Here is a 26,588-nt window from a genome sequence, read left to right on the forward strand (position 1 = left end):
AGAGGATGTCCATAAGTAGACTTAGTCTGTGTGTTTCACAGGTTGGGCCAGCTACAATGGGTCGTAGTTTTAGGTCCCCCGGATTAGGTGTGTGTATGTATGTCTTTGGTGATTTTTAATGGTTTCATTTATAATTTGACTTTTATGAATTTTTGGCAGACCATAGAAAAGGCTAGGTTTGCATTTAAAGTTTGTTAGGAAATCAATCTCTTTGGTTGTCAGTTCTTTTCATGGGTTTTAATTAGTGAAGATAGAGTTTTCATTACTTTTTGTGGGGTGTAGTTGGTAATTTTTTCATAATGTAGGTCTTCATCAAGCAAGGAAATTACAAGATTTCTGTAGTATGATGTATCCATTATTACAACTGCATTTCCCTTGTCCGCTTCCTTAATGGTTATATCTTCATCATTTTGGAGTTCTATCAGTTCTTTCCATTGTGTAGTGTTAAAATTTGGGTTAGCTTTCTGTTTATGTATAGTATGGTAGGGGAAGTTCTCAATGTGGTTACAGAATTCGTCAAGATCTTTATTTCTTCCTCTGTGTGGGATGTGTTCACTTTTGTTCTTGACTAGTGATTCATCTTCAGTATTGAAACTGTTTGATGCTTCTGCTAGTCTTAATTTTCTGCAAAATTCTATTATATTATCCTTGAGTTCATTTAGGTTTGCTCTGCGTGGAGTGGTGTAAATTTGAGCCCTTTTGCGAGGATGTCAATTTTTATGTTAGAAAGAGGTTTGGTTGAAAGATTGATTATCTTCGGTTTTTCCTTATTACTAGGTTCCAGCCTGTGTCCTGGTGTCCCTGGTCCCTGGCTAAAAAATGTTGGGTGTAATTTTGTTTGTATGAGTTGTCTGTGAGGTTGTGTGGTATTTGGTCGGGGGAGTGGTGGTATTGTTGCCTCCGATCGTTGTGTGTGTGGGGGAATCTATGGTTGTTAATGCTTGTGGTGTGTGTAAAATTTCTGTATGGGGAATATTTTTGTTTCGAACTTCTTGTATGTGGGATGTTGCTTGACATAGTGTTTCTTTGCGTTTGTCTTGTGTTTAGGGGGACCAGTAGTTTTGGTTCATGGGGTAGTAGTGATTTGTGTGTGGTGTATTTCTTATCCTAGTGTCGTATTGTGCTGTATGGTGGTTGGGTCTGGTATTAGGATGTTGTTGGTTTGTTCTGTTTTTGGTGTAATTTCTTTCATAGACGCGTCCTCTTTCAGCTAGTTCCCTGTTAGGTCTAGCGTGGTTTGTAAAGGTTGGTTGTGGGTGATTTCTGTTTTTAGTGTATGGAGGATAGTTGGGGGTTGTTCGTGGGTTGTTAGGTTTTTCTTTTTTATTTATTGTAATTTTCTTAAGGAAGCTACAAACAGCCTAAATCACTTAAAAAGATTCTCACAAAGGCAAATTGTCTTCTAAAATTACGGATGCAAAAGTAAAAAAATGTGGTAGATCGAACTGTGCAACATGTCCTAACCTATTGGAAGGATCAGAATTTTTCTTTAAAGAGGGACAGAAATTTAAGATCAAATCTAACTTTACTTGTGCCTCTGAAACACTAATTTATGTTATTAAATGCTCGGGCTGCCACCAGACTACGTGGGTCCACGGGACTATCACTCAGGCGAAGATGCACACTGCATCGACAACAGATTGCATTCCCAGAATATAGAATGATACCTTTTAGTGAGCACATTGAGAAATGCGCAAAGCAACTACTGCCACAATTTTTAATCTTCCCATTTTACCAATGTGCTTTCGGATCATCAACACAAATGAGACTGAACAAGGAAACATTCTTCATTGAAAAGTACAAACCCAGACTCAACCATCCGAACATACTGACACAGAGAAATTAACAAGGAAAAAGGAAAAAAAATTTTTAAGCGATTATCTCCCCTACACCGGAAAAAATCACTCACTACCTCCCCTTATTTAGAATCTCCTGGAAATAAAAAACGATAATTCCATGCAATATAAACATAACGTCACAAGAAATTTGAAAAGCTACACGCGAAACCGGTAATTTCTTTAAAAATTTTAAAAATTATGTCATTTTAAGGAAAGGAAAAAAAATTTTTCCAATATCTCCAGACATTTTGACACAAATATATATATTTTTTAACATTTAAGCCTTCTGTCGTTTTTTCACACTTTACTATTTTCTTATATATTCACCCACGTGCTTTACCAAACAAACTTTCTTATTATATATTATATATATATATATATATATATATACGACAGGCTTCTTTCAGTTTCCGTTTACCAAATCCACTCACAAGGCATTGGTTGGCCCGGGGCTATAGCAGAAAACACTTGCCCAAGATGCCACGCAGTGGGACTGAACCCGGAACCATGTAGTTGGTTAGCAAGCTACTTACCACACAGCCACTCCTGCGCCTATATTATGCTAACATTAACAAAATGCCTCTTCCACTGCTTGTATCGATCTGTTACAACTTGATGAAGTTTGCATTGGTAAATTATTGGCATTAAGTTTGTTATACTATCATCAATTAAATTAATGGTTTTGTAAAGTAAAAAAAAAAAAATGTCTATAGCAAATTCAACCAGGATATTCAAGTAGAACTCGAGCAGTAATGGCGATGCCACTTCAAATTTACTTCCCATTCGAGAATCATGTCATACACAATTGTTGTAGATATAATAGAGAATATTTATCACTATCATAAATATCTCATTAGATAGCTAAACAGCAATTACATAGACATGTACATACATGTTTGCATGTGTATGTATGTGTGTGTGTGTGTGTGTGTACACGTATGTACTTGTTTCAGTCATTAGACTGTGCTCAAGGGTTTAGTTGAGCAATTCAAGCCCAGTACATTTAAAACAAAAATGTATGGTACTTATTCTATTGGTCTCTTTTTGCTGAGCCACTAAGTTATAGGGACATAAGTAAAACAGCAATATGTACATACACACATGTATATACAGGGTGTCTGTAAAGTCTTTTTACAATTTCAAAAATTTATTACAAAAGCAAATAAACAGATAAATCTGTGGAAATTATTACAAAATGAGGAGTAGACACTGAAGTTTTTTTGCCTCATTTAATACATCCCTATACAGGCATCATAAATTGCATGAAGCACATCAAGGCAGTAATCAAATTCTTGCCATTTCACTATGGCATAGCTTTATCAATGGTGACAATGGCATCAGTGATTCTTTGCTTCAAGTCATTGATGTCCTGTATTTTTGTTTGATACATAATGTCTTTAACATTAGCCCCATAGAAAAAGTCCAAGATAGTGATATCCGAGGAATGAGGTGGGCTGAGAATTGAGCCATCCTTTCAAATCCACCGGTCTGGAAATGTTTGATTTAGGAACCCACAAACATGCAGACTCCAATATGGTGGTGCACCATCCTGCTGGAATACGATGGTTGGTTGAAAGTCATCCAGTTGTGGTGCCACATATTCAGTCAGGGTTAAAATTTAAAGAAATTGATCTCCCTATGTAGAAAAACGAACCAATGCACATTGTCCCAAACCAAAACATTCACCTTTGGTCTATCTCGGTGAAGTTCCTTAGTCACATGGGGATGTTCTGATCCCCAAATCCTCACATTATGTGTGTTCAGTTTCCTTGAAGCAAGAAAAGTTGCCTCATCACTAACTTGAGTGAGGAACTCTGCATCCTTAGAAATTTGGTCCAGCATGTTAGCTGCAAACTCATTTTATCTTGGTTTATCATTTGGTTTGAGTGCCTGAAAGAGTTGTACATTGTAAGAGTACAATCACAAGTTCTTGTATAGGACTTTGTACACTGTTAAGTGTGGTGGCTATAACTGTCTGGCAGCAGTATGTATGGACTTTGTAGGAGAACAAGCAAATGCTTGTCTTACATGATTGATGTTTCCCTCAGATAATTTTGGTCGTCTGCTCCTTCCTTTATCTGACATTGTATCTGTTTCCATAAATTTCTTGTGTCATGCACGAATTGATGGTCGTGATGGCGGATGTCTTCCATACTTAATCCTGTAGTTTTGCTGGGTCTGCGTGTCCGATTTTGTTTCAATAAACTACGACACACACTGTGCCTTTTCTTGACGAGTAGCCATTTTTTTAGGGTTTCATTTAACACAACCTTTTTCCATCAACAGGGTCAAGGTACCTGAAAAACTCAAGTGCAAAGTGGTTAAATACATTGATAACCCCTGAGTACATAGAACAAATCTGATAAATATATCCCATCAAATGCTTTTGCAATAAATTTTTGAAATTGCAAAGAGACTTTATGGACACCTTGTATATATAGGCGCAGGAGTGGCTGTGTGGTAAGTAGCTTGCTTACCAACCACATGGTTCCGGGTTCAGTCCCACTGCGTGGCATCTTGGGCAAGTGTCTTCTGCTATAGCCTCGGGTCGACCAATGCCTTGTGAGTGGATTTGGTAGACAGAAACTAAAAGAAGCCCGTCGTATATATGTATGTATATATATATATGTATGTGTATGTATATGTTTGTGTGTCTGTATTTGTCCCCCCACCATCGCTTGACAACCGATGCTGGTGTGTTTATGTCCCCGTCACTTAGCGGTTCGGCAAAAAGAAACCGATAGAATAAGTACTGGGCTTACAAAGAATAAGTCCCGGGGTCGATTTGCTCGACTAAAGGTGGTGCTCCAGCATGGCTGCAGTCAAATGACTGAAACAAATAAAAGAGTATATGCATATATGTCTCTATTATTAATATCTTATTGGATAAGGGAACAACAAACATGTATAAACATATACACAGATGTATATATGTGTGTTTGTGTGTGCATATGTATGAATTATACTAGTATATATGTGTGTGTATGTACACACCTCCACACACATATACATTCAAACACGTTATTTTTAATTTGATTTACATTTTAAAGCAGGAGTTTGAGAACAATGAAAATTTTCAATATAAAGTCACTGTTTTTTATGTCATCACTGTAATTTCATAGAAACCAGACTAATTAATTACATGTTGGTTGATAGGTGGGTGTGTTTTTCAGCTATGCTGATGAATATCTTTTTTTGACCCTTAAATTCTCTTAATCCTTCTTATCTTTTCTATATACTACAGAAAGTAAAGGGCAACAATGGTTAGAAGTCTGTTTGTGTGCGTGTGTGGCGTTTTGTATGTATACTTTTATAGACAATAGATGCAGGCATGCTTATGTGGTTAAAATGTTCACACTGGAATCTCAAGGTTTTAGGGGTCGTTCCCATTTTGAATAGTCAGCTGGTGTCTTCTACTATAATATTGAGTTAACCATTTTTTTGTGAGTGAAATCCAGTTGACGGAAATTGTAAGAAGCTTATTGTGTATGAGTGTTTGTGTGTATGAGTGTTTGTGTGTGTGTGTGCTTCTTGTCTTAATGTCATACACTAATTGTAATCAAAAGTCACTCATAAAATGGTGTCATTTGTTTACAAATATCATCATCACCTTCATCATCATTTAACATCCGTTTTTCCATACTGGCATGAGTTGGACAGTTTGACTGGGGACTGTCAAACCAGGAGGCTGCACCAGGCTCCAATCTGATCTGGCAAGGTTTCTACAGCTGGATGCCCTTCCTAACGCTAACCACACTGAGCGTGTATGGGTGTCTTTTATGTGCCACCAGCACTGGAACCAGAGGGATGGCACTGGCATCGGCCACATTTGGATGATGCCTTTTACGTGCCACCAGCACAGGAGCCAGTTGGGGCAAGGGAGCTGGCATTGACCACGTTCAGATGGTGCCTTTTACATGCCACTGGAATGGGGAGCCAGTCTGGTGGCGCTGGCATCAACCCATGCATGAATGGTGCTTATTGCATGCCAGCAGCATGCAATAAGCACCACAACTACAATTTCCATTTGAATTTGATTTTACTTGACTCAGTGGGTCTCCTCGAGCATGGTGTGTTGCCCAATAATTCAAAGGTACTTTTTAAATGGGGTGGTTATGCAACACTGGTATAGGCTACGGTTGTGATCTCACTTTACTTTGCCCAGTCTTCTCAATCACAGCATATCTCCAGAGGTCTTGGTCTTTTGTCATTGCCTCTGTGAGGCCCAACGTTTGAAGTTTGTGCTTCACCACCTCATCCCATGTCTTCCTGGATCTCTCTCTTCCATGGGCTCCTTCCACTGTTTGGGAGTGACACTTCTTCACACAGCTCTCCTCATCCATATGCAGCACATGACCATAGCAGTGCAGTCATCTCTCTTGCACACCACATCTGATGCTTCTTATGTCCAACATTTCTCTCGGGCACTTACACTTTGTTGTGTGTGCACACTGACATTACACATCCAGCGGATCGTGTTAACTTCATTTCTTTCAAGCCCACATTTCTTTCAAGTCATGGCCCACGTTTCACTGACGTGTAGCATGACAGTTCGCACACATGCATCATACAGTCTACCATTCATTCTGAGCAAGAGGCCCTTTGTCACCTGCAGAAGTAGGAGCTTTCAGAACTTTGCCCAGGCTATTCTTATTCTAGTGGCAATGCTCTCAGAGCATCCACCCCCACTACAGACTTAGTCACCTAGGTAGCAGAGGCTATCAACTACTTCTAGTTCTCCCCTTGGCATGTGATGGAATCTGTTTTCTGAACATCTTCGGTGTTCATTACCCCTGTGCATTTTTCACACACAAACACTGTCATCCTGGTTAACCTTCCTTTGATGTTGTTGCACCTCTTATGCGTCCATAGCTTACTCTGGGTACATCGTATGGAGTTTCTACCTACACCTTTTCTACAGACTGAGCAAGGCCATCTACCTGAAGAGGTTTGTGATTTGTTCGCCATCCTATTTACTAGGACTTTGGATTTTGCGACATAGACTCTTAGGTCCTTTGATTCTAAACCTTGCTTCTACACCTGAAATTTCTTCTAGTTTTTCTCTAATTCACCTATGAGAGCAAGGTCATCAGTATAGTGAAGCTCCCAGGGGCAGCCTGTCTTCAATTTCTCTGTTATTGCCTGGAGGACTATGATGAATAAGAGGGGCTGAGGACTGATCCTCGGTGAACACCTACTTCTATCCAGAATTCTTCACTATACTCACTGCTGACCCTGACCTTACTGACAGCATCCCTGTACATCTTACTAACCACTCATCTATCCCTAGTTTCTGCATAGCCCACCAGATAAGGGATTGGGGGGACCCTGTCAAAGGCTTTCTCCAAGTCAAGAAAAGCCAAGTATAGGGGTTTATCTTTGGCTAGGTATTTCTCCTGCAGTTGCCTTACCAGAAATATAGCATCAGTGGTGCTTCTGCCTGGCACAGAACCAAACTGCATCTCATCTAGGCTGATTCTCTCCCTAATTAGTAGGGCTATGACCATCTACATGACCTTCATCACCTGATCCAGCAGTTTGATACCCCTGTAGTTACTTCTACCTAAAGCATCACCTTTACCTTTATAGCAGTTGACTATGGTGCTGCTACACCAGTCATTGAGTATAACTCCTTCATGAACTACCTAGTTTACAATACAGGTGACTAGACTATAACCCACACCACCAGATATTTTAAGCATCTCAGCAGTGATTCCTGATGGCCCGGGGGCTTTTTCTGACTTCATATCCTTAATTGCTTTATCTACCAGGGTGCTGTCTATTTGGATAGTTGGTCTCTCAACTGGATCAACATTTGGCAGGCTCTCCTCCTCCCATTCATTCTCTACATTCAGCAGCCTTTCATAATGGTATCTCCAAGCCTCTTTCTTTGCAGAATCATTGAAAGCAAGTGCACCATCATCCATGCAGACACATTTCTCGCCTGTAACATCACAATATTCTCTCACACACTGTCTTGCAATCCGAAATACTTTAGCTCTTTGGTCCTCATGTTGCTGAACATTGGCAAACTTCTTCTTTTCTGCTTCTCCCTTGGCTATATATATGTCCCCCAGCCTCCCTTCTAGGTATCTGGTACAGTTCCCTGCTACCCCCACTCTTCCGGGTTTTTCAGGCCTGTATCTTTGCTCTAATGGCTCTTTCTACTATATTATTCCACCACCACGTTATCCTAGGTCTGGAAGGGACTTTGCACCAGTTGCAGATTTGGTCTGTGGCACTCAGTAAGCTGTCATGTAGGAATTTTCAGTTACCCTCTATGTCACAAGTCTGTAGATCCTCCTCCTTCTCATCAAATTTCTCAATGAGGATGTCCCTAAATCCCTGATCATGTGAAGGATTCTTAAGCTTCCAAGTCCTTCTTTTGCGGATTGGTCTGCTTTTTGGCATCCTTCTGGCCTCGAGTCTAAAGTCACTAATGACTAGTCTATGCTGAGGGGTACATTCTTAATCAGGGAGGGTCTTTGTATTTAAGAGCAACCATGCATTCCGCTGTCTGGTGAGGATGAAATCAATCAGGCTAGCGGATTTGCCAGATTGATAGGTTATCAGGTGGCTGTCTGGCTTCCTGAAGTTGGTGTTGCAGATTAATAGGTTATTTGCATCACAGAACTTCAGTAGCCTAGTTCCCTCTTCATTTCAGGAACCAATTCCATGGCCCCCATGAACACCATGGAAGATACCAGATTGCTGTCCGACATGCCTATTAAAATCTCCAGCCACAAAGATGTGGTCATTGCCACTAGTCTTTGAGGTAGCCTGTAGAAGGATATCATAAAAGTGGTCCTTCTGATCGTTTGGTAGGCCCACTTGTGGGGTGTAGGTAGAGATAATTGTAGATATACTATTCTGCAAGACTAGTCTGAGCTTAAACACTCTATTACACACCCTGACTACCTTTATGACCTTATACACCCATTTCTCTGCAAGGAGTATGCTTACAACCCCTACTCCATCACTGTTACCTTCCCAGAAGAACCTCTACAAAGAAATTTAAAAATAGGAAGTATCCAGCCATCCATCAAACTGTTTGTTGATTGAAGGACTAGGAGGAAATATTATATTATTTCACTAGGAAACAGGCAAGAGTTTGTGAGCCAGCCATAGAAATAACTGCCTCTACAAGTTTTGTCTGAAGACCCATACAAGCATGGAAAAGTACAAATTAAAATGATGAAGCAATGAGGATGATAGAGTTGTACCTCCCACGTATATATATATATATATATATATATATGTGTGTGTGTGTGTGTGTGTGTGGTGTGTATGTGTATGTGTGTATATATGAATATATATTTCTTTACTACCCACAAGGGGCTAAACATAGAGGGGACAAACAAGGACAGACAAAAGGATTGAGTCAATTACATCGACCCAGTGTGTAACTGGTACTTTATTTATCGACCCCGAGAGGATGAAAGGCAAAGTCGACCTCGGCGGAATTTGAACTCAGAACGTAACGACAGACGAAATACGGCTACGCATTTCACCCGGCGCGCTAATGTTTCTGCCAGCTCGCCACCTTAATATATGAATATATGCTTCACTGGATGTACAGTGTCAGTGTGCATGTTCAACAGAGTGTAAGCATCTTGAGAGAAAAGTTAAGCATAAGAGGAATCAAATGTGGTGTGCAAGAGAGGTCACTGCACTAATATGGTCATGTGATGCATATGGATGAGGACAGCTGTGTAAAGATGTACTGGTCTCTAACTGTGGAGGGAACCTATGGTAGAGGTAGACCCAAGAAGACATGGGACGAGGTGGTGAAGCATGATCTTTGAGCATCACAGAGGCAATAATGCCTGAGACCTTTGGTAGTGAACTGTGCTTGAGAGGACCTGTCAAGCCAAGTGCACCCATGCTGGTAGCATGTAGAGAACATCTTTTGAACGTTGGGCCTCACGGAAGCAAAGTGGCTGAGTTTCTTTCGAGGGTTGGGCTTCACAGAGGCAATGACCAAGACCTTTGGCATTATGCTGTGCTTGAGAAGAAGACCCATCAAGCCAAGCAAAATCACATTTGTGGAAGATATCGGTGTCATGCAAACTGGTGCCTATGCTGGTAGCATGTAAATGCACCCTGGTGTCACTTAAATGGCACCTGTGCCAGTGACATGTAAAAGCACCCATTACACTCTCAGAGTGGTTGGTGTTAGGAAGGGCATCCAACCGTAGAAAACCATGCCAAATCAGACTGGAATCTGGTGGAGCCTTCCAGCGTGCCACCCCAAACAAACCGTCCAACCCATGCCAGGATGGACAATGGACGTTAAATGATGTTGCTGATGATGATGATGTATGTAAATGAAGACGTAAATGGTTAGTACTGCCTAGTACAAATCCAACCTAATTCGATTCGGTTAAGCTAATTCTCTCTCTCTCTCTCTCTCTCTCTATATATATATATATATATATATATATATATTTAAACTAAATGTGATTTTTTTCCCCCCTTCTTAGTAACTCAGATCTCATATCTACTAAATTTATAATGCAGACTGCATGAGCCACTGATATTTATGTTGATATTTTTATGAAAGAAAGGAGAAAAGTTATGCTCCTTAATGCTGCCACTGGGTGATTTTGTAAATGATACTTTATCTTAAAATATTTTTCTTGGTTTAATTTCACTAATTCTTTTCATGAATTCAACAAGGAAGCAACCAGACTAGTCAAAGAGAAAGAAGTTTAGTGACTCCCTTGAAACAAATTTGGACTATATTTAGTCCTGTGATATGAAATTGTTCATTTTAACATGTTCATATTTAGATTAAAGCTTTATATCATAATTTTATAGGAGAATATTTTGGCCATTTATGTTCTAAACCAACTTGGTAACAACAGACAACAATTATTTTACTTAAATCACTCCAAATTCTTGAGTATTTTCAAAATGATTTTGGGAAAAGCTAGAAATATGACCATGAAAAGTTTAAACTTCTAATTGTTCTGATTATCATGGCAGTAAGAATGGTAATGAATTGGCAGAATACAAGCATGGCACTAAACTATTTTTAGTATTTATCAATATCTAAATTTGACCCTTTTTGACCTCTGTTCAAATTCCATCAGTCAACTTCCAGGGTCAATAGACCAAGTACATTAATATAATGAAGAGAGAAGACTGGGCTACTTAAGTTTATTTTTACTTCCTCTTCATCCACAGTTGGCCCTATATATATATGTATGTGTGTGTGTGTGTGTGTGTGTGCACGTCTCTGTGTATCTATCTATATGTGTGTGTGTGTGTACATTACACATATACACACACACACACACACCTAGTCAGACAACATAAATTATAAGAACAATGTATATAAATTCATGTGTTTTTGAACTTTAGTATATACATTGTGCAGTTTCATGACTTGTTCTTTCAGTTTAATGCCTCCATGGTAACTTCTTTCAAAAGCACTTCCTTTGTCATTGTGTTCATAATACTGCTACTATACAAGTCACCATTGAGGTCAATGTATTCCTGATTAATTATACAAGTAACATGTGGTGTATGTCCTACTTTGTCTTGTATTTTTAGCAGCTTGACTACCTTGATAAGCTTGTTCCTTTCCTTACCTTGTCATTCTTAATGTCTCTTTCTACTATATAACAGTCAATCTCAACAGTTGGTCTCTCTGTTAAGTCCATTTACATTAATTCCTCTTTACTCACAAGCTCTCCTTAACCAGTATCTGCTCATAGTATTGTTTACTCGTAACTTCTCAGCATCTGTGAGGGTGAGTGTGCTGCTATCATTTCATATGTATTGTTCAACAGAACTGTTCTAATATATTTTGATACATTATACATGTCCCTCATCTGATTATATATATCTTTTATCTTCTACTTGTTTCAGCCATTAGACTGTGCTGAAGGCTTTAGTTGAACAATTCAACCCCAACTTATTCTATTGGTCTCTTTTTGCTGAGCCATTAAGTTATGGGGACATAAACAAAACAACACCAGTTGTTAAATGGTTTGGGTGACACACACACACACTCTATCTCTCTCTCTCTCTATATATATATATATATATACTCTCTTTTACTTGTTTCAGTTATTTGACTGCGGCCATGCTGGAGCACCGCCTTTATATATACATTTATATATATATATGATGAGTTTTTTAAGCTACAAATCACAGACCATCTCCAAATACATTCTTTCTTTCTTTCTACTTTCTTTTCCCTTTTCTGTCCTTCTTTATGTCTTCCTCTCTTTCTTTCTCTCTTCCCTACTTTCCTCTTTTCTCTTTCTTCATTTTCTAACCAAAACATCCTTTTTTAGATTTGTATAAAAGGTAAAGAAATTTTTTGTAAAATTTATATTTGAGGAGTCTTCATGACTGAAACAAGAATTATCCAAAATTCTGACTACTACCTTTTTCTTTATATATATATATATATTCGTGGCATTCCATCTGTTATGATGACGAGGGTTCCAGTTGATATGATCAATGAAACAGCCTACTCGTGAAATTAACGTGCAAATGGCTGAGCATTCCACAGACACACGTACCCTTAATGTAGTTATCGGGGAGATTCAACATGACGCAGTGTGATAAGGCTGGCTTTTTGAAATACAGGTACAACAGAAACAGGAAGAAACCGTGAGAGAAAGTTGTGGTGAAAGAATACAGACAGGTTTGCTACCACCCCCTGCTGGAGCCTCGTGGAGCTGTAGGTGTTTTCACTCAATAAACACTCACAACGCCTGGTCTGGGAATCAAAACCGCAATCCTATGACTGCGAGTCCATTGCCCTAACCAATGGGCCATTGTATCACCACAAGTGTGAGATGCTTACAGCACCTAGGTTTCCCAAGTGGTCACCCATCTAAGTACTCACTAGGCTCAACGTTGCTTAACTTCGGTGATCGTATGAGAACCAGTGCTTTCAATGTGTTATGGCCATAAGCATATATATATATGCACATATATATATGTATAGGTATGTATATATACACTCAAAGAAGGCGGCGAGCTGGCAGAAACGTTAACGCGCCGGGCGAAATGCCTAGCGGTATTTCGTCTGTCGTTATGTTCTGAGTTCAAATTCCACCAAGGTCAACTTTGCCTTTCATCCTTTTGGGGTCTATAAATAAAGTACAAATTTCGCACTGGGGTCAATGTAATCGACTTAATCCCTTTGTCTGTCCTTGTTTGTCCCCTCTATGTTTAGCCCCTTGTGGGTAGTAAAGAAATATATACACTCAAAGATACCTTCAGGGAATTGGACCTACTTGTTATGGAGAAAAAATCTTGGGAGAAACTCCATAAGGTGTATCCAATGCAAGCTGTGGACATAAGAGGTGCAGCAGTATCACTAGAAGACTAACAGAGAAAGTAGTTTTTACATGTGGCAGATGTGCAGGTACATTAAACATCAGGAATGTATAAAAGATAGGTTCGCTTAAATGTTAGTGGGGATCCTTCGAAGTAGTTGACAGTTTTTGTTACTCAAGTGACTAAGTAGTGTGGGAGTTGGGTTCCAAAAGTGTAGCTGCTAGAATAAGAATTGGCTGGGCAAAGTTCAGAGAGTTATTACCTCTGTTGGTAACGAAGGGCCTCTCTTTCAGAGTGAAAGTCAGATGTATGATGCCTGTGTATGAACAGCTATGCTACATGGCAGTGAAGCATGGGCTGTGACTACTGAGGATATGCGAAGGCTTGAAAGAAATGAAGCCAATATGCTCTGCTGGATGGGTACTGTTAGTGTGCATATATGACAAAGTGAAAGTGATTTGAGAGAAATATTGGGTATACAAGGTATCAGATGTGGTGTGCAAGAAGGCTGCTCTGGGAAAAACCATGTAATGCATATGAAGGAAGACAATTGCATCAAGAGGTGCTGATTTCTAATTGTAGAGGGAACATGTGGGAAGGGTGGAACGAAGTGGTGAGATAAGGATCTATAGATGTTGGGACACAGAGACTCCTGGCAGTTTGGTGTGCTTGGAAAGACACATCAAGTGAAGTAACAGTGTGGTTGTCCTTGCACACAGGCTGTCCCTTGCATCTCTCCAGCTGAGCATTCCTAACCTTGTGGGTTCATGGGTGCTGGTGCCCCATAAAAAGCACCCTTACCTGTGCTATGTAAACGTACCTATGCTGGTGCTGTGTAAAGGCACCCAGTGCACTCTGTAAAGTGGTTGGCATTAGGAAGGGCATCCAGCCATAGAAACCATGTCAAAACAGACATGGAGCCTGGGCAGCTCTTCAGCTTGCTAGTTCCCGTCAAACTGTCCAACTCATACCAGCATGGAAAATGGATGTTAAATGATGATGACATCTCCATCATCATCATCGTCGTTTAACATCCGCTTTCCATGCTGGCATGGGTTGGATAGTTTGACTGATGACTGGCAAACCAGGAGGCTGCACCGGGCTCCAATCTGATTTGGTAAGATTTCCACAGCTTGATGCCCTTCCTAATGCCAACCACTCCAAGAGTGTAGTGGGTGCTTTTTATGTGCCACTGGCACAGGAGGCAGCTCTGGCAGCAGCCATGCTCAAATGGTGCATTTTACATGCCACCGGCATGGGTGCCAGTCAGGCAGCACTGGCATCAGTCAAATTTGAATGGTGCTTTTTACACACCACCAGCACAGGTGCCAGTCAAGCGGCACTGGCATCGACCATGCTTGAATGGTGTTTATTACATGCCAGTCAGGCAGCACTGTCATCGGCCACACTCAAATGGTGCTTTGTATGTGTCACTGGCATGGGTGCCAGTCAGGCTATGTACATATAAGTATATGGATAGCTATAATTAGTAGAATTAATTGTATCTTGTTGTCTTTTTTCTAATCTTTTGTTTATCATTTCAGAAGTAAAGTAAAATGGCTGTAATCCAATTGAAAAAAGGACGTACTTTAGTTTTTGCTGCCTTTATTTTATGTGCGTTTGGCTGTTATTTTGGTGTTAACATCTACATTGCATGGAAGCGTAATACCTGTTCTAATGAAGTTGGTAAAGAATTCCTTCGCGAACTGGTAAGTTGATGAATGTCCAATAAAAAGCAATAAGAGATAAAAATCTAAAATGGATTGAACATCCTCTGCATCTTTTCTTATTTGGTCAGCGCCATATGTTGTATTCCTGCTCATGTACATTTCCTTAACTTGAATATGAAAGAATTTGAACTTAGTATTATATCTCCTCTTTTAAAATGTGTGTAGGACCATTAATAAATATTGCTATGAAAGAGATTGTATATAGTCTAAGATGGTACTTCTGTGATACAGTGATGTAGTTAGAGCATGTGCTACTCAGAGCACCTCTTGAGTTTACCATCCACTTCCCTTCATGCAGGCTTTTATAAGTGGACTAAAAAATGGATGGAAGCACTCCGTCGGTTACGACGACGAGGGTTCCGGTTGATCCAATCAACGGAACAGCCTGCTCGTGAAATTAACGTGTAAGTGGCTGAGCACTCCACAGACACGTGTACCCTTAACGTATCTCTCGGGGATATTCAGCGTGACACAGAGAGTGACAAGGCCGGCCCTTTGAAATACAGGTACAACAGAAACAGGAAGTAAGAGTGAGAGAAAGTTGTGGTGAAAGAGTACAGCAGGGATCACCACCAACCCCTGCCGGAGCCTCGTGGAGCTTTTAGGTGTTTTCGCTCAATAAACACTCACAATGCCCGGTCTGGGAATCGAAACCACGATCCTACGACCGCGAGTCCGCTGCCCTAACCACTGGGCCATTGTGCCTCCACTACTAAAAAAAAAATGACATCCTTGTAAAAGACTGCCTATGGGAGACAGTCCTCATCATCAAAACCCTACTACTACTCTTGTAGGTTTCACATTGAAACAATCCTCACATCAAGATTAGGTATGTACATACAATAATTTATGTCATATAGGAACTTGAGGGTACATTCTGGCACCCCATCACCACCAATTTATCTTCCAGCTGCTCTCACCCACCATCATATAATTCAGGGTAGCCATGTATCTCCTCTCTAGCAAGACACCTGTGTTTGTCCCTCTATCATACTTTAACCTTCAACACCTAGCATAAAACCACCTTCCTCTCTCTTATATGCACTCCTACTTAGGTAAGGGGCTTTTTTCCCCTTTCTTTTGTTTTCTTTATCTTACAACTTACTTGGTGACCTGTAACAAGAACTTATCACCATCATATGATGTCAAGATAAGGAGACAAAAACATACACACACACACACACACACATATATACACATACAAACATGCATACATACATATGATGGGGTTTTTTTTTAGTTTCCATCTAACAAATCTACTCACAAGGTATTGGTGTCATGATAAAAAACAGTCAGTAGACATTGTAAAGTGGCTCATATTAGGAAGAACATCCAGCCATAGGAACTATGCTAAATCCAACATTGGATCCTAACAGAGCCCAATGGCTTCTTGGATCCTATCAAATCATTTAACAAATACCAACCTGGAAAATGAATGTGGTGAGGATGATGATAATTATGATGGTGGTGTATGGTGAAAAGTGTATATATATAGTCACCAAACACTGGTTTTGTATAGTCTTCTTCATTGAAAATAATATTTCTGTGAAATTTGAAATTGTTTATATGGTAATTGAGTTCTAGATTAAATGTTTTATGGGATTTAATTTTGTTCCTCTCAGTTCCAAACTCAAGTCCTGTTTGATTTAATTTTACCTTTTATTGTAACAATTACTAAAAGTAAATAACATATTTATCGGAGTGAATCAATCAACTAAACTCTGTTGTCCTACAAAAATTACTAATTTATCTAAATAACTAATGTTTTTACATCTTGACTGAATTTGTTCTCTTTATTTTTCTCTTATTATAGTGCGATTTATACCAAAAGAAAATAATTGGTGGCAACCTCTGTTCTTCCATATGTGTGACGAAGACAATAAAATTTGACCACTGCACAAACTACCGTGAAGGTAAAGTGGTCATTATAGCAAACACAGAAAAACAAAAGCACCCACTTATTCTGAAGTCTTCCCAGCACGAATATAAAAATTTCAACACAATATCACTCAAAATAGATGGCCACATGGAGTATCCAAACATGGATTTGTTTCGTAGATTAATTCATGAATCAGTTTACCTGAACCTTGGAATAAACCTAACAAAAGGAATAGATGTAATTGAGCAGGTGTGGTCAATGAATCCACTGACATTTATGCAAACTGTGAAAGGATTCCCTACAGCTTCACATATCTTAATGGACAGCGTGTGGTCTCTGATACAACAGGAAGAGTACCTAATGTTGCGAATGAGCCAGCATTTACCTTACATTCCTCGCCTCCATGGTACATGTGGTTACATGTATGCTGTGGAGAGCGCTCCTCCTCCCCAGATTTTTTACTCTTCTGTAGTTAAAGGCGGATGGTCTGCTCGAGTGAAGCTTGCACTTGCCATTCTGGATGTTGTTCGTGCTCTTGACTCTGATTATCATGAACCGCTTCATTTGTGTGATGTAAAACCGGAGAACTTTGGAATCAGTGATGTTAACAACCAAGTTAAATTAATTGATACAGACTGTATATTCAGGGACTCTACCATCAGACAGATATTCCAGAACATATCCTGTAGAAGAGATGAAGACTGTAAATTTTTTGACTGTAAAGGATGGTGTAAAAGAAAGGTAGACAAATGTGCAAATGAACGCATCAACACAAATCTACAGGTAATTTAGTATAAGTTAATTATCTAAAAGCTCTTGTACATTCAATACTGTGGTATAGACATGGCTCTGTGGTTAAGAGGTTTGCTTTCCAACTACTTGGATTTGGGGTTCAGTCCCACTGCGTGGCATCTTGGGAAAGTGTCATCTGTTGTATCCCTGGGTCAACCAATACCTTGTGAGTAGATTTGGTAGATGGAAACTACAAAAAAAACCCCATCGTATGTATGTATGCATGTTTGTATGTGTATATATGTGTGTGTGTGTGTGTATGTTTTTGTCTTCTTTTCTTGACATCATATGATGGTGATAAGTTCTTGTCACTGTCATATAAGTGGTGTCATTCATTTCCAGTTTTAAGGTGGGGAACTGGCAGAAACGTCACCATGCCGGGTGAAATGCTTAGCGGTATTTCGTCAGTCTTTATGTTCTGTGTTCAAATTCCACTGAGGTCGACTTTGCCTTTCACCCTTTCAGGGCCAATAAATCAAGTACCATTTGAGTGCTGCGGTTGATCTAATTGACTGTCCCCATCCCCCAAATTTCAAGCCTTGTGCCTATAATAGAAAGGATTAATTTCCAGTCCTTTGTGAAAATGTCTGGCCAAAGGGGAATATAACCTTACTTGGAAACAGCAGAGGATTGGTAACAGGAAGGCCATCCAATTGTAGAAAATCTGCCCCAACAAAATCTGTCTGACCCATGCAAGCATTGAAAAGTGGATGTTAAAGAAATGATGATGATGCTGATGATGATGGTGATGGCTGTATTGATATTTTCCTTTCCTTAATTCTTAAATGTTTATATATCAATTAGTTTATCTATTTATATCCTGCAATGTATTTTGTCATTTTGAGTTGAATGATTATTCCAAAAAATATTCTATTTGGGTTTGTAATATTGTAGTCTTTATCTTAACCTTGCATTATTGCAATATTGCGACGCAGGACGTATGTCAGGTATCAGTGGCGAGGTGGGGATCGTGGGGTCCGAATTGAACCCGCCTTCCCACTCCATCCGTAATGTCTTCCGGTCTGTCCTACCATTCGAGTTATTTATATTTTTGTAAATTTTTAATGTCATCTTTATGTTATATCCATTTCTTTACTACCTACAAGGGGCTAAACACAGAGAGGACAAACAAGGACAGACAAATGGATTAAGTCGATTATATCGACCCCAGTGCGTAACTGGTACTTATTTGATCGACCCCGAAAGAATGAAAAGCAAAGTCGACCTCGGCGGAATTTGAACTCAGAACGTAGCGGCAGACAAAATACTGATAAGCATTTCGCCCGGCGTGCTAACATTTCTGCCAGTTCACCGCCTTTTATGTTATCGTTATGTTATATCCATCCATCCATCTGACCCCAATCAGATTGTATTGTCCCTTATCTATGTTGTCCCCTTGTGAGAAATAAAAAAAAAAAATCACTCTTCCACTGACACTCTCTTTCCAAGCCACTTTGACTATCCATCAACCAGGCTCCCTCTTCCTACCTAAAATTGCCCCACCCGCATATATGGCTGCTATTCTTTTAGGTCACTCTTTACATCCATCATGCTCTTTTACCACTGACCATTCCTACATCAACTCACCATTTCCTCTTTTCTCTACCTACAAGCAGGTAGATGCCACTTACCCCATGTCACTACTATCACCCTCTTTACATACTTCCATTACCACTCATTACTCCTTTAGTGCTCTCTCTCCCATTTCTCTACCCATTCCACCTGTCTCTTCTGCTAACACCTTCCTCCTTGCCCTAGTTCATCCTTTGCAGTAGACCTCTCTTCTATCCACTGATGGCCACGTTATCCTGAATGAATAGAGACAACACAAAGCAGTAAAGATCCTGAGGCAAGCAACCCTGTAAGCACTCTGATATCATGATAAAATGTATTTTGTGAAGTAGTGAATGAATGAATGGAGGTGTCACAGGAACATGACAACATCTCCAGTTCTGGAACCATGAAAAAACACACCAAGTACATTCTAATGTGGTTTGGGGATGTATGGGGACATTATAGGGTTCAGAAGGATCCTTTAGTCTTGTCTTAGGCACATGACAATGTCTCTAATGCTGGCACCATAAGAAAAATGCAACAAGTGGCTGTGTGGTAAGTAGCTTGCTAACCAACCACATGGTTCTGGGTTCAGTCCCACTGCGTGGCATCTTGGGCAAGTGTCTTCTGCTATAGCCCCGGGCTGACCAATGCCTTGTGAGTGGATTTGGTAGACAGAAACTGAAAGAAGCCTGTCGTATATATGTACATATATATAAGTGTGTGTGTGTATGTGTTTGTCCCCCTAGCATTGCTTGACAACCGATGCTGGTGTGTTTACGTCCCCGTAACTTAGCGGTTCGACAAAAGAGACCGAATAAGTACTGGGCTTACAAAGAATAAGTCCTGGGGTCAATTTGCTCGACTAAAGGCAGTGCTCCAGCATGGCCGCAGTCAAATGACTGAAACAAGTAAAAGAGTAAAGAGTAAGAGTAAGTAAACTTTGTAAAGTAATTGTTCAATGACTGGTTGTGCTATTCAGTGGCTCACCATGGGATGACAAGCCATTGAATAGTACAACCTGTCACTGAATGATGATGGGAATGTCATAAAAGGGACCTGCCTGTCCTGTCAGTTCACATCTGTCATTCCAGTCTCTGTTTTTGAAGAGGAGATAACCATTCTGAGATCCTGCACCCAATGGTCTGGTTAGGGAGCACTGTGTGCTGACACCTGTTTACCCTTATTCTTTACTCTTTTACTTGTTTCAGTCATTTGACTGTGGCCATGCTGGAGCACCGCCTTTAATCGAGCAACTCGACCCTGGGACTTATTCTTTTTGTAAGCCCAGTACTTATTCTATTGGTCTCTTTTGCCGAACCGCTAGGTAACGGGGACATAAACACACCAGCATCGGTTGTCAAGAAATGCTAGGGGGACAAACACAGACACACAAACACACACACACGCATATATATATATATATATATATATACATATATACGACGGGCTTCTTTTCAGTTTCCGTCTACCAAATCCACTCACAAGGCTTTGGTCGGCCCAAGGCTATAGTAGAAGACACTTGCCCAAGGTGCCATGCAGTGGGACTGAACCCGGAACCATGTGGTTGGTAAACAAGTTACTTACCACACAGCCACTCCTGTGCCTATATATATAGATGTGCACACACACACACATATATGTACACACAGGGTGATAGTACTAAGTAGTGATGTGTATAAACTTGTTACCAGTTCAAATATGAACTCATAAGGAAGTCATTCACTGTATTTTGTCATGGAGAAAATTTTTTGCTATCGACAAACAGGCATAGGAGTGGCTGTGTGGTAAGTAGCTTGCTTACGAACCACATGGTTCCGGGTTCAGTCCCACTGCGTGGCACCTTGTGCAAGTGTCTTCTACTATAGGTGGTGGTGGTGTTGGTGGTGATGATGATGATGCTGATGCTGCTGCTGTTGTTATCATCATCATCATTATTATTCAGGTCACTGACTGGAATCAAACTCGGAATCTTGGGGTTACTAGCCCGTGCTCTTAACCACTGGGGGGTATATCAGCCGAAACATTGTGTTAACAACAAACAAGATGAGGACGAATATCCGTCAAATGTAAATTAAAATGTGTTAAGGTGTTGTTCTATTCTTTTTACTTGTTTCAGTCATTGGACTGCAGCCATGCTGGAGCACCACTTTGAAGGGTTTTAGTCAAACTAATCGACTCCAAGATTTATTTGTTTTAAAGCCTAGTACTTACTCTATTGGTCTTTTTTGCTGAACCACTAAGTTACAGGGATGTAAACAGACCAGCACCGGTTGTCAAGTGGCGATGAGGGAACCAACACAGACACACAAATAGATATCTGTCTCCCTACCTACCTACCTAACTACCTACCTACCTACCTCCCCCCCACACACACATGAGCTTCTTTCAGTTTCCTTCTACCAAATTCACTCACAGAGCTTTGGTTGGCCTGACGCTATAGTAGAAGATACATGACCAAGGTACCACGCAGTGGGATTGAACCCGGAACCATGTGGTTAGGAAGCAAGCTTCTTACACACAGCCACACCTGCACCTATGTGCAAAATATTTGACTTGTTTGATTTTTTCAATGAATATTGAATTAACTTTGATTTTTACATAGGTAACAAATATAATTGTTTCTCAAAGATATGTTTTGAATTTATTTAGAAACAGTACGAACAAAATTTCATTTATATATGTATACTTTTTTTTTCTTTTGCCAGGTTGTTTGTGAACACATTTTCATGGGCAAGTATTTCTTTATTGGACTTCTTAAGAAACCACCTATGAGACTGAAAGAACAACTTAACAACATTCTTAGAAGATGTGCCTTTCCTGTAACTTATAATAATAACTCACTTGTGAAGTACTACAAAAGAAAAGTCTATTGGGAACTCTATCGTTTGCTTCAGCGAAGTATCGGAATTGGTGTACCAATGCCAACAGATCCTTAGTAAATGAAGTCGTTAGCTAAACACTAATTTCCGAATAGCTTTATTTAATTTACATTTTATTATTAATATTATTATTATTATTATTATTATGGTGGTAAGCTGTTAGCATGGCAGGCAAAATGAATGCTTAGCGGCATTTTGTCTGCCCCTACATTCTGAGTTCAAATCCTGCTGAGGTTGACTTCGCCTTTCATCCTTTCGGGGGTCAATAAAATAAGCACCAGTTACGCAACTGGGGTTGATGTAATCAACTAGCCTCTTCCCCCAAATTTCAGGCCTTGTGCCTATAATAGAAAGGATTATTATTATTATTATTATTATTATTATTATTATTATCATTATTATTATTATTAAGGTGGTGAGCCGACAGAATTGTTAGCATGCCAGGCAAAATGCTCAGCAGCGTTTCATCTGCCTTGATGTTCTGAGTTCACTTTCTGCTGAGGTCAACTTTGCCTTTCATCCTTTCAGGGTCGATAAATTAAGTAGCAGTGACACACTGGGGTTGATGTAATCGACCAGTACCTTTTCCACCAAATTTCAGGCCTTGTGCCTCGAGTAGAAAAGATTATTATTGTGACTATTATTATTATTATTATTAGTATCAAGAAGGCAGCAGGCTGGTAGAATTGTTAGCACACCAGGCAGAGTGCTTAACGGTATTTCATCTGTCTTCACATTCCAAGTTCAAATTCTGCCATGGTCAGCTTTACCCTTCATCCTATCAGGGTTGATAAAATAAGTACCAGTTGAGCACTGGGTTGATATAATCAGCTTAACTCCTCTCCAAACCTTGTACCAGAATTTAAAATAATAAGGCAGCAAGCTGGCAGAATTGTTAGCACCCTGGGAAAAATGCTTAGTGGCATTTCAGCCATCCTTACATTCTAAGTTCAAATTCTGCTGAGGTCGACTTTGCCTTTCATCCTTTCGGGGTCGTAAAATAAGTACCAGTTGATTACTGGGGGTTGATGTAATCAACTTACCCACTCCACAAACCTGCTGCCCTTGTGCCAAATTTTGAAACCATTATTATTATTATTATTATTATTATTATTATTATTATTATTATTATTATCATTATTATTATTATTAAGGTGGTGAGCCGACAGAATTGTTAGCATGCCAGGCAAAATGCTCAGCAGCGTTTCATCTGCCTTGATGTTCTGAGTTCACTTTCTGCTGAGGTCAACTTTGCCTTTCATCCTTTCAGGGTCGATAAATTAAGTAGCAGTGACACACTGGGGTTGATGTAATCGACCAGTACCTTTTCCACCAAATTTCAGGCCTTGTGCCTCGAGTAGAAAAGATTATTATTGTGACTATTATTATTATTATTATTAGTATCAAGAAGGCAGCAGGCTGGTAGAATTGTTAGCACACCAGGCAGAGTGCTTAACGGTATTTCATCTGTCTTCACATTCCAAGTTCAAATTCTGCCATGGTCAGCTTTACCCTTCATCCTATCAGGGTTGATAAAATAAGTACCAGTTGAGCACTGGGTTGATATAATCAGCTTAACTCCTCTCCAACCTTGTACCAGAATTTAAAATAATAAGGCAGCAAGCTGGCAGAATTGTTAGCACTCTGGGAAAAATGCTTAGTGGCATTTCAGCCATCCTTACATTCTAAGTTCAAATTCTGCTGAGGTCGACTTTGCCTTTCATCCTATCGGGGTCGTAAAATAAGTACCAGTTGATTACTGGGGGTTGATGTAATCAACTTACCCACTCCACAAACCTGCTGCCCTTGTGCCAAATTTTGAAACCATTATTATTATTATTATTATTATTATTATTATTATTATTATTATTATCATTATTATTATTATTAAGGTGGTGAGCCGACAGAATTGTTAGCATGCCAGGCAAAATGCTCAGCAGCGTTTCATCTGCCTTGATGTTCTGAGTTCACTTTCTGCTGAGGTCAACTTTGCCTTTCATCCTTTCAGGGTCGATAAATTAAGTAGCAGTGACACACTGGGGTTGATGTAATCGACCAGTACCTTTTCCACCAAATTTCAGGCCTTGTGCCTCGAGTAGAAAAGATTATTATTGTGACTATTATTATTATTATTATTAGTATCAAGAAGGCAGCAGGCTGGTAGAATTGTTAGCACACCAGGCAGAGTGCTTAACGGTATTTCATCTGTCTTCACATTCCAAGTTCAAATTCTGCCATGGTCAGCTTTACCCTTCATCCTATCAGGGTTGATAAAATAAGTACCAGTTGAGCACTGGGTTGATATAATCAGCTTAACTCCTCTCCAAACCTTGTACCAGAATTTAAAATAATAAGGCAGCAAGCTGGCAGAATTGTTAGCACTCTGGGAAAAATGCTTAGTGGCATTTCAGCCATCCTTACATTCTAAGTTCAAATTCTGCTGAGGTCGACTTTGCCTTTCATCCTTTCGGGGTCGTAAAATAAGTACCAGTTGATTACTGGGGGTTGATGTAATCAACTTACCCACTCCACAAACCTGCTGCCCTTGTGCCAAATTTTGAAACCATTATTATTATATTATTATTATTATTATTATTATTATTATTATTATTATTATTATTGTTATTATTAAGGCAGCAAACTGGCAGAACCGTGAGCATGTTGGGCAAAAGGCTTCACAGCATTTAGTCCATCTCTACGTTCTGAGTTCAAATTTCACCAAAGTCGACTTTACCTTTCATGTTGTTTTTGGGGTTGATAAATTAATTATCAGTGAAACACTGGGGTCGATGTAATTGACTACTAGTCCTGTCCCTCAAAATTTCAGGCCTTTTGCCTTTATTAGAAAGGATTATTATCATTATTATTATTATTATCATTATTATTATTATTATTATATTTTCTTTACAGTGTCTCACTATTTTATTCTAACTTTGGAAGTCTGCACATGAGTAATTATTTATATGATTGACTACCCGACTACCTTTCTTATCACTAACCACTCTTTAAATTAGTAGTGATGTGCTGTAGGGCTATGTCAAACAGAGTTATGTACCTTAGTAATCTATTAAGTATATGTAAACATACTTAGTCTTTGAAAATAGTGTTGGGTTAAAGTCGTAAAGCTCAAGCTGATATGTACACGATACCAGGAAGGGAATATCTTTCTAGACTCTTATCAGGTTTATTATACACAAATCGGATCTTTTCGGTTTGAACGGCAGTTTTTTCTAGCGGTGTCATATGAAATTGTCACCAATAATTATGACCCTAGTATCGATCTATTGCATTTCAATATGTTTTAGGGTTACAGTTAGGGGTGGGGGAAGGGTACCTTTTTTTCTTCAGAAATGTAAATAAACCCAATCTGTTTCTTAAACGAGGGACATATTCATACGGCACAGAATGTTTTCACCTCAATAGACGTCATTGATTGGTTGAAATTGCAGAAATTGAAGAAAAAAAACAACAAATATCTTACAATCTTACAAACTATAGAATTTTCTCAATAAAGCCAAGAGAAAAAGATGTTTTATAAACACATTCTACCAGTATACGAAGTTTAAAAGTGTTTAGTTATGTGGAAATTATTTTAAAAAACTGCCGGTCAAACCGAAAAGATCCTAAATCTGTCCATATTAGCACATTTCCATTAGTTCTTCCAATCTACATTATACATTAATTAATGAATCACTTCTCTGATATCATCCACAAAACCTTGGGAGTTGTGGGAATTGCCTAGGACTTGGCAGGCTGAGTTAGTATTATGTGGCTTCTACTAAAGGCCCAGTATATTTGGCTGCAAATAAAGTTAATATTGTTATGAAGGAGAGAATAAAGTTCTCACTAGTGTGACAATAAGCTGTTCAATATTATAGTTTGGCAGGTAATCATGGGCAGCAAATGGAAGAATTAATCTGATAAATATAATTTAAAATGATACTATTTGAAATACTATGATCTAGTTCTACCCTCATGCTTTCCGAAATCCGCCGAAACTACACAAATATACACATGTTCTTTGGGTTATTTCTTTATATTTGAAAGGAAGAACATTATCTGAATTTAATCAAACATGATTGTATTTATATCTCTAATTATTATCATTAAGGTGGCAAGCTGACAGAATCATTAGCACACTGGGCAAAATGCTTAGTGACAGTTCATCTATTGTTATGTTCTGAGTTCAAATTCCACTGAGGTCGATTTTGCCTTTCATCCTTCTGGGGTTAATAAAAACAAGTATCAGTTGAGCACTGGGGTCGATGTAATTGACTTATCCCTCCTCCAAAATTACTGGCCTTGTTTCAAAATTTTGAACCATTATTATTACTATTACTATTATTATTACTATTATTATTACTGATTATTATTACTATTACCATTATTATTACTGATAGAATCTTTAGCACACTGGACAAAAATCACTGAGCAGCTTTTCATCCATCTTTACATCCTGTGTTCAAATTCTGTTAAGGTCAACTTTGCCTTTAACCCTTTTGTTACCGTACTTATTTTGAGATGCAGTGTTTCTTCAATTATTTTAAATATAACAAAGAATTTAGTAAAATAACTTAATTATCATTCACCTAGTGTTAGGAACATAAAT

At 39.2% G+C, this 26,588-nt stretch overlaps 1 protein-coding gene and 1 non-coding gene across 4 annotated transcripts in view; one reads left to right on the forward strand and one right to left on the reverse strand.

The window, feature by feature from the left end:
- Positions 1 to 22,301, forward strand: part of LOC115216598 (divergent protein kinase domain 1C-like) — a 31,112-nt gene extending 8,811 nt beyond the window's left edge. For all 3 annotated transcript variants that reach the window (XM_029786072.2, XM_036498926.1, XM_029786080.2), the window contains 3 exons: positions 14,687 to 14,851; positions 16,686 to 17,534; positions 21,806 to 22,301. In XM_029786072.2, coding sequence (XP_029641932.1) covers positions 14,699 to 14,851; positions 16,686 to 17,534; positions 21,806 to 22,036 — 1,233 coding nt within the window. In that variant the 5' untranslated portion in view covers positions 14,687 to 14,698 and the 3' untranslated portion in view covers positions 22,037 to 22,301. The remainder of the gene's footprint in view (positions 1 to 14,686; positions 14,852 to 16,685; positions 17,535 to 21,805) is intronic.
- On the reverse strand, positions 12,657 to 12,775 carry LOC115219956. The gene has a single exon (XR_003882390.1). It is a non-coding gene; the product is annotated as a 5S ribosomal RNA (ribosomal RNA).
- Positions 22,302 to 26,588: the final 4,287 nt, after the last annotated feature.

This window comes from Octopus sinensis, linkage group LG1 (genome assembly GCF_006345805.1).
Source record: "Octopus sinensis linkage group LG1, ASM634580v1, whole genome shotgun sequence".
NCBI lineage: Eukaryota > Metazoa > Mollusca > Cephalopoda > Octopoda > Octopodidae > Octopus > Octopus sinensis.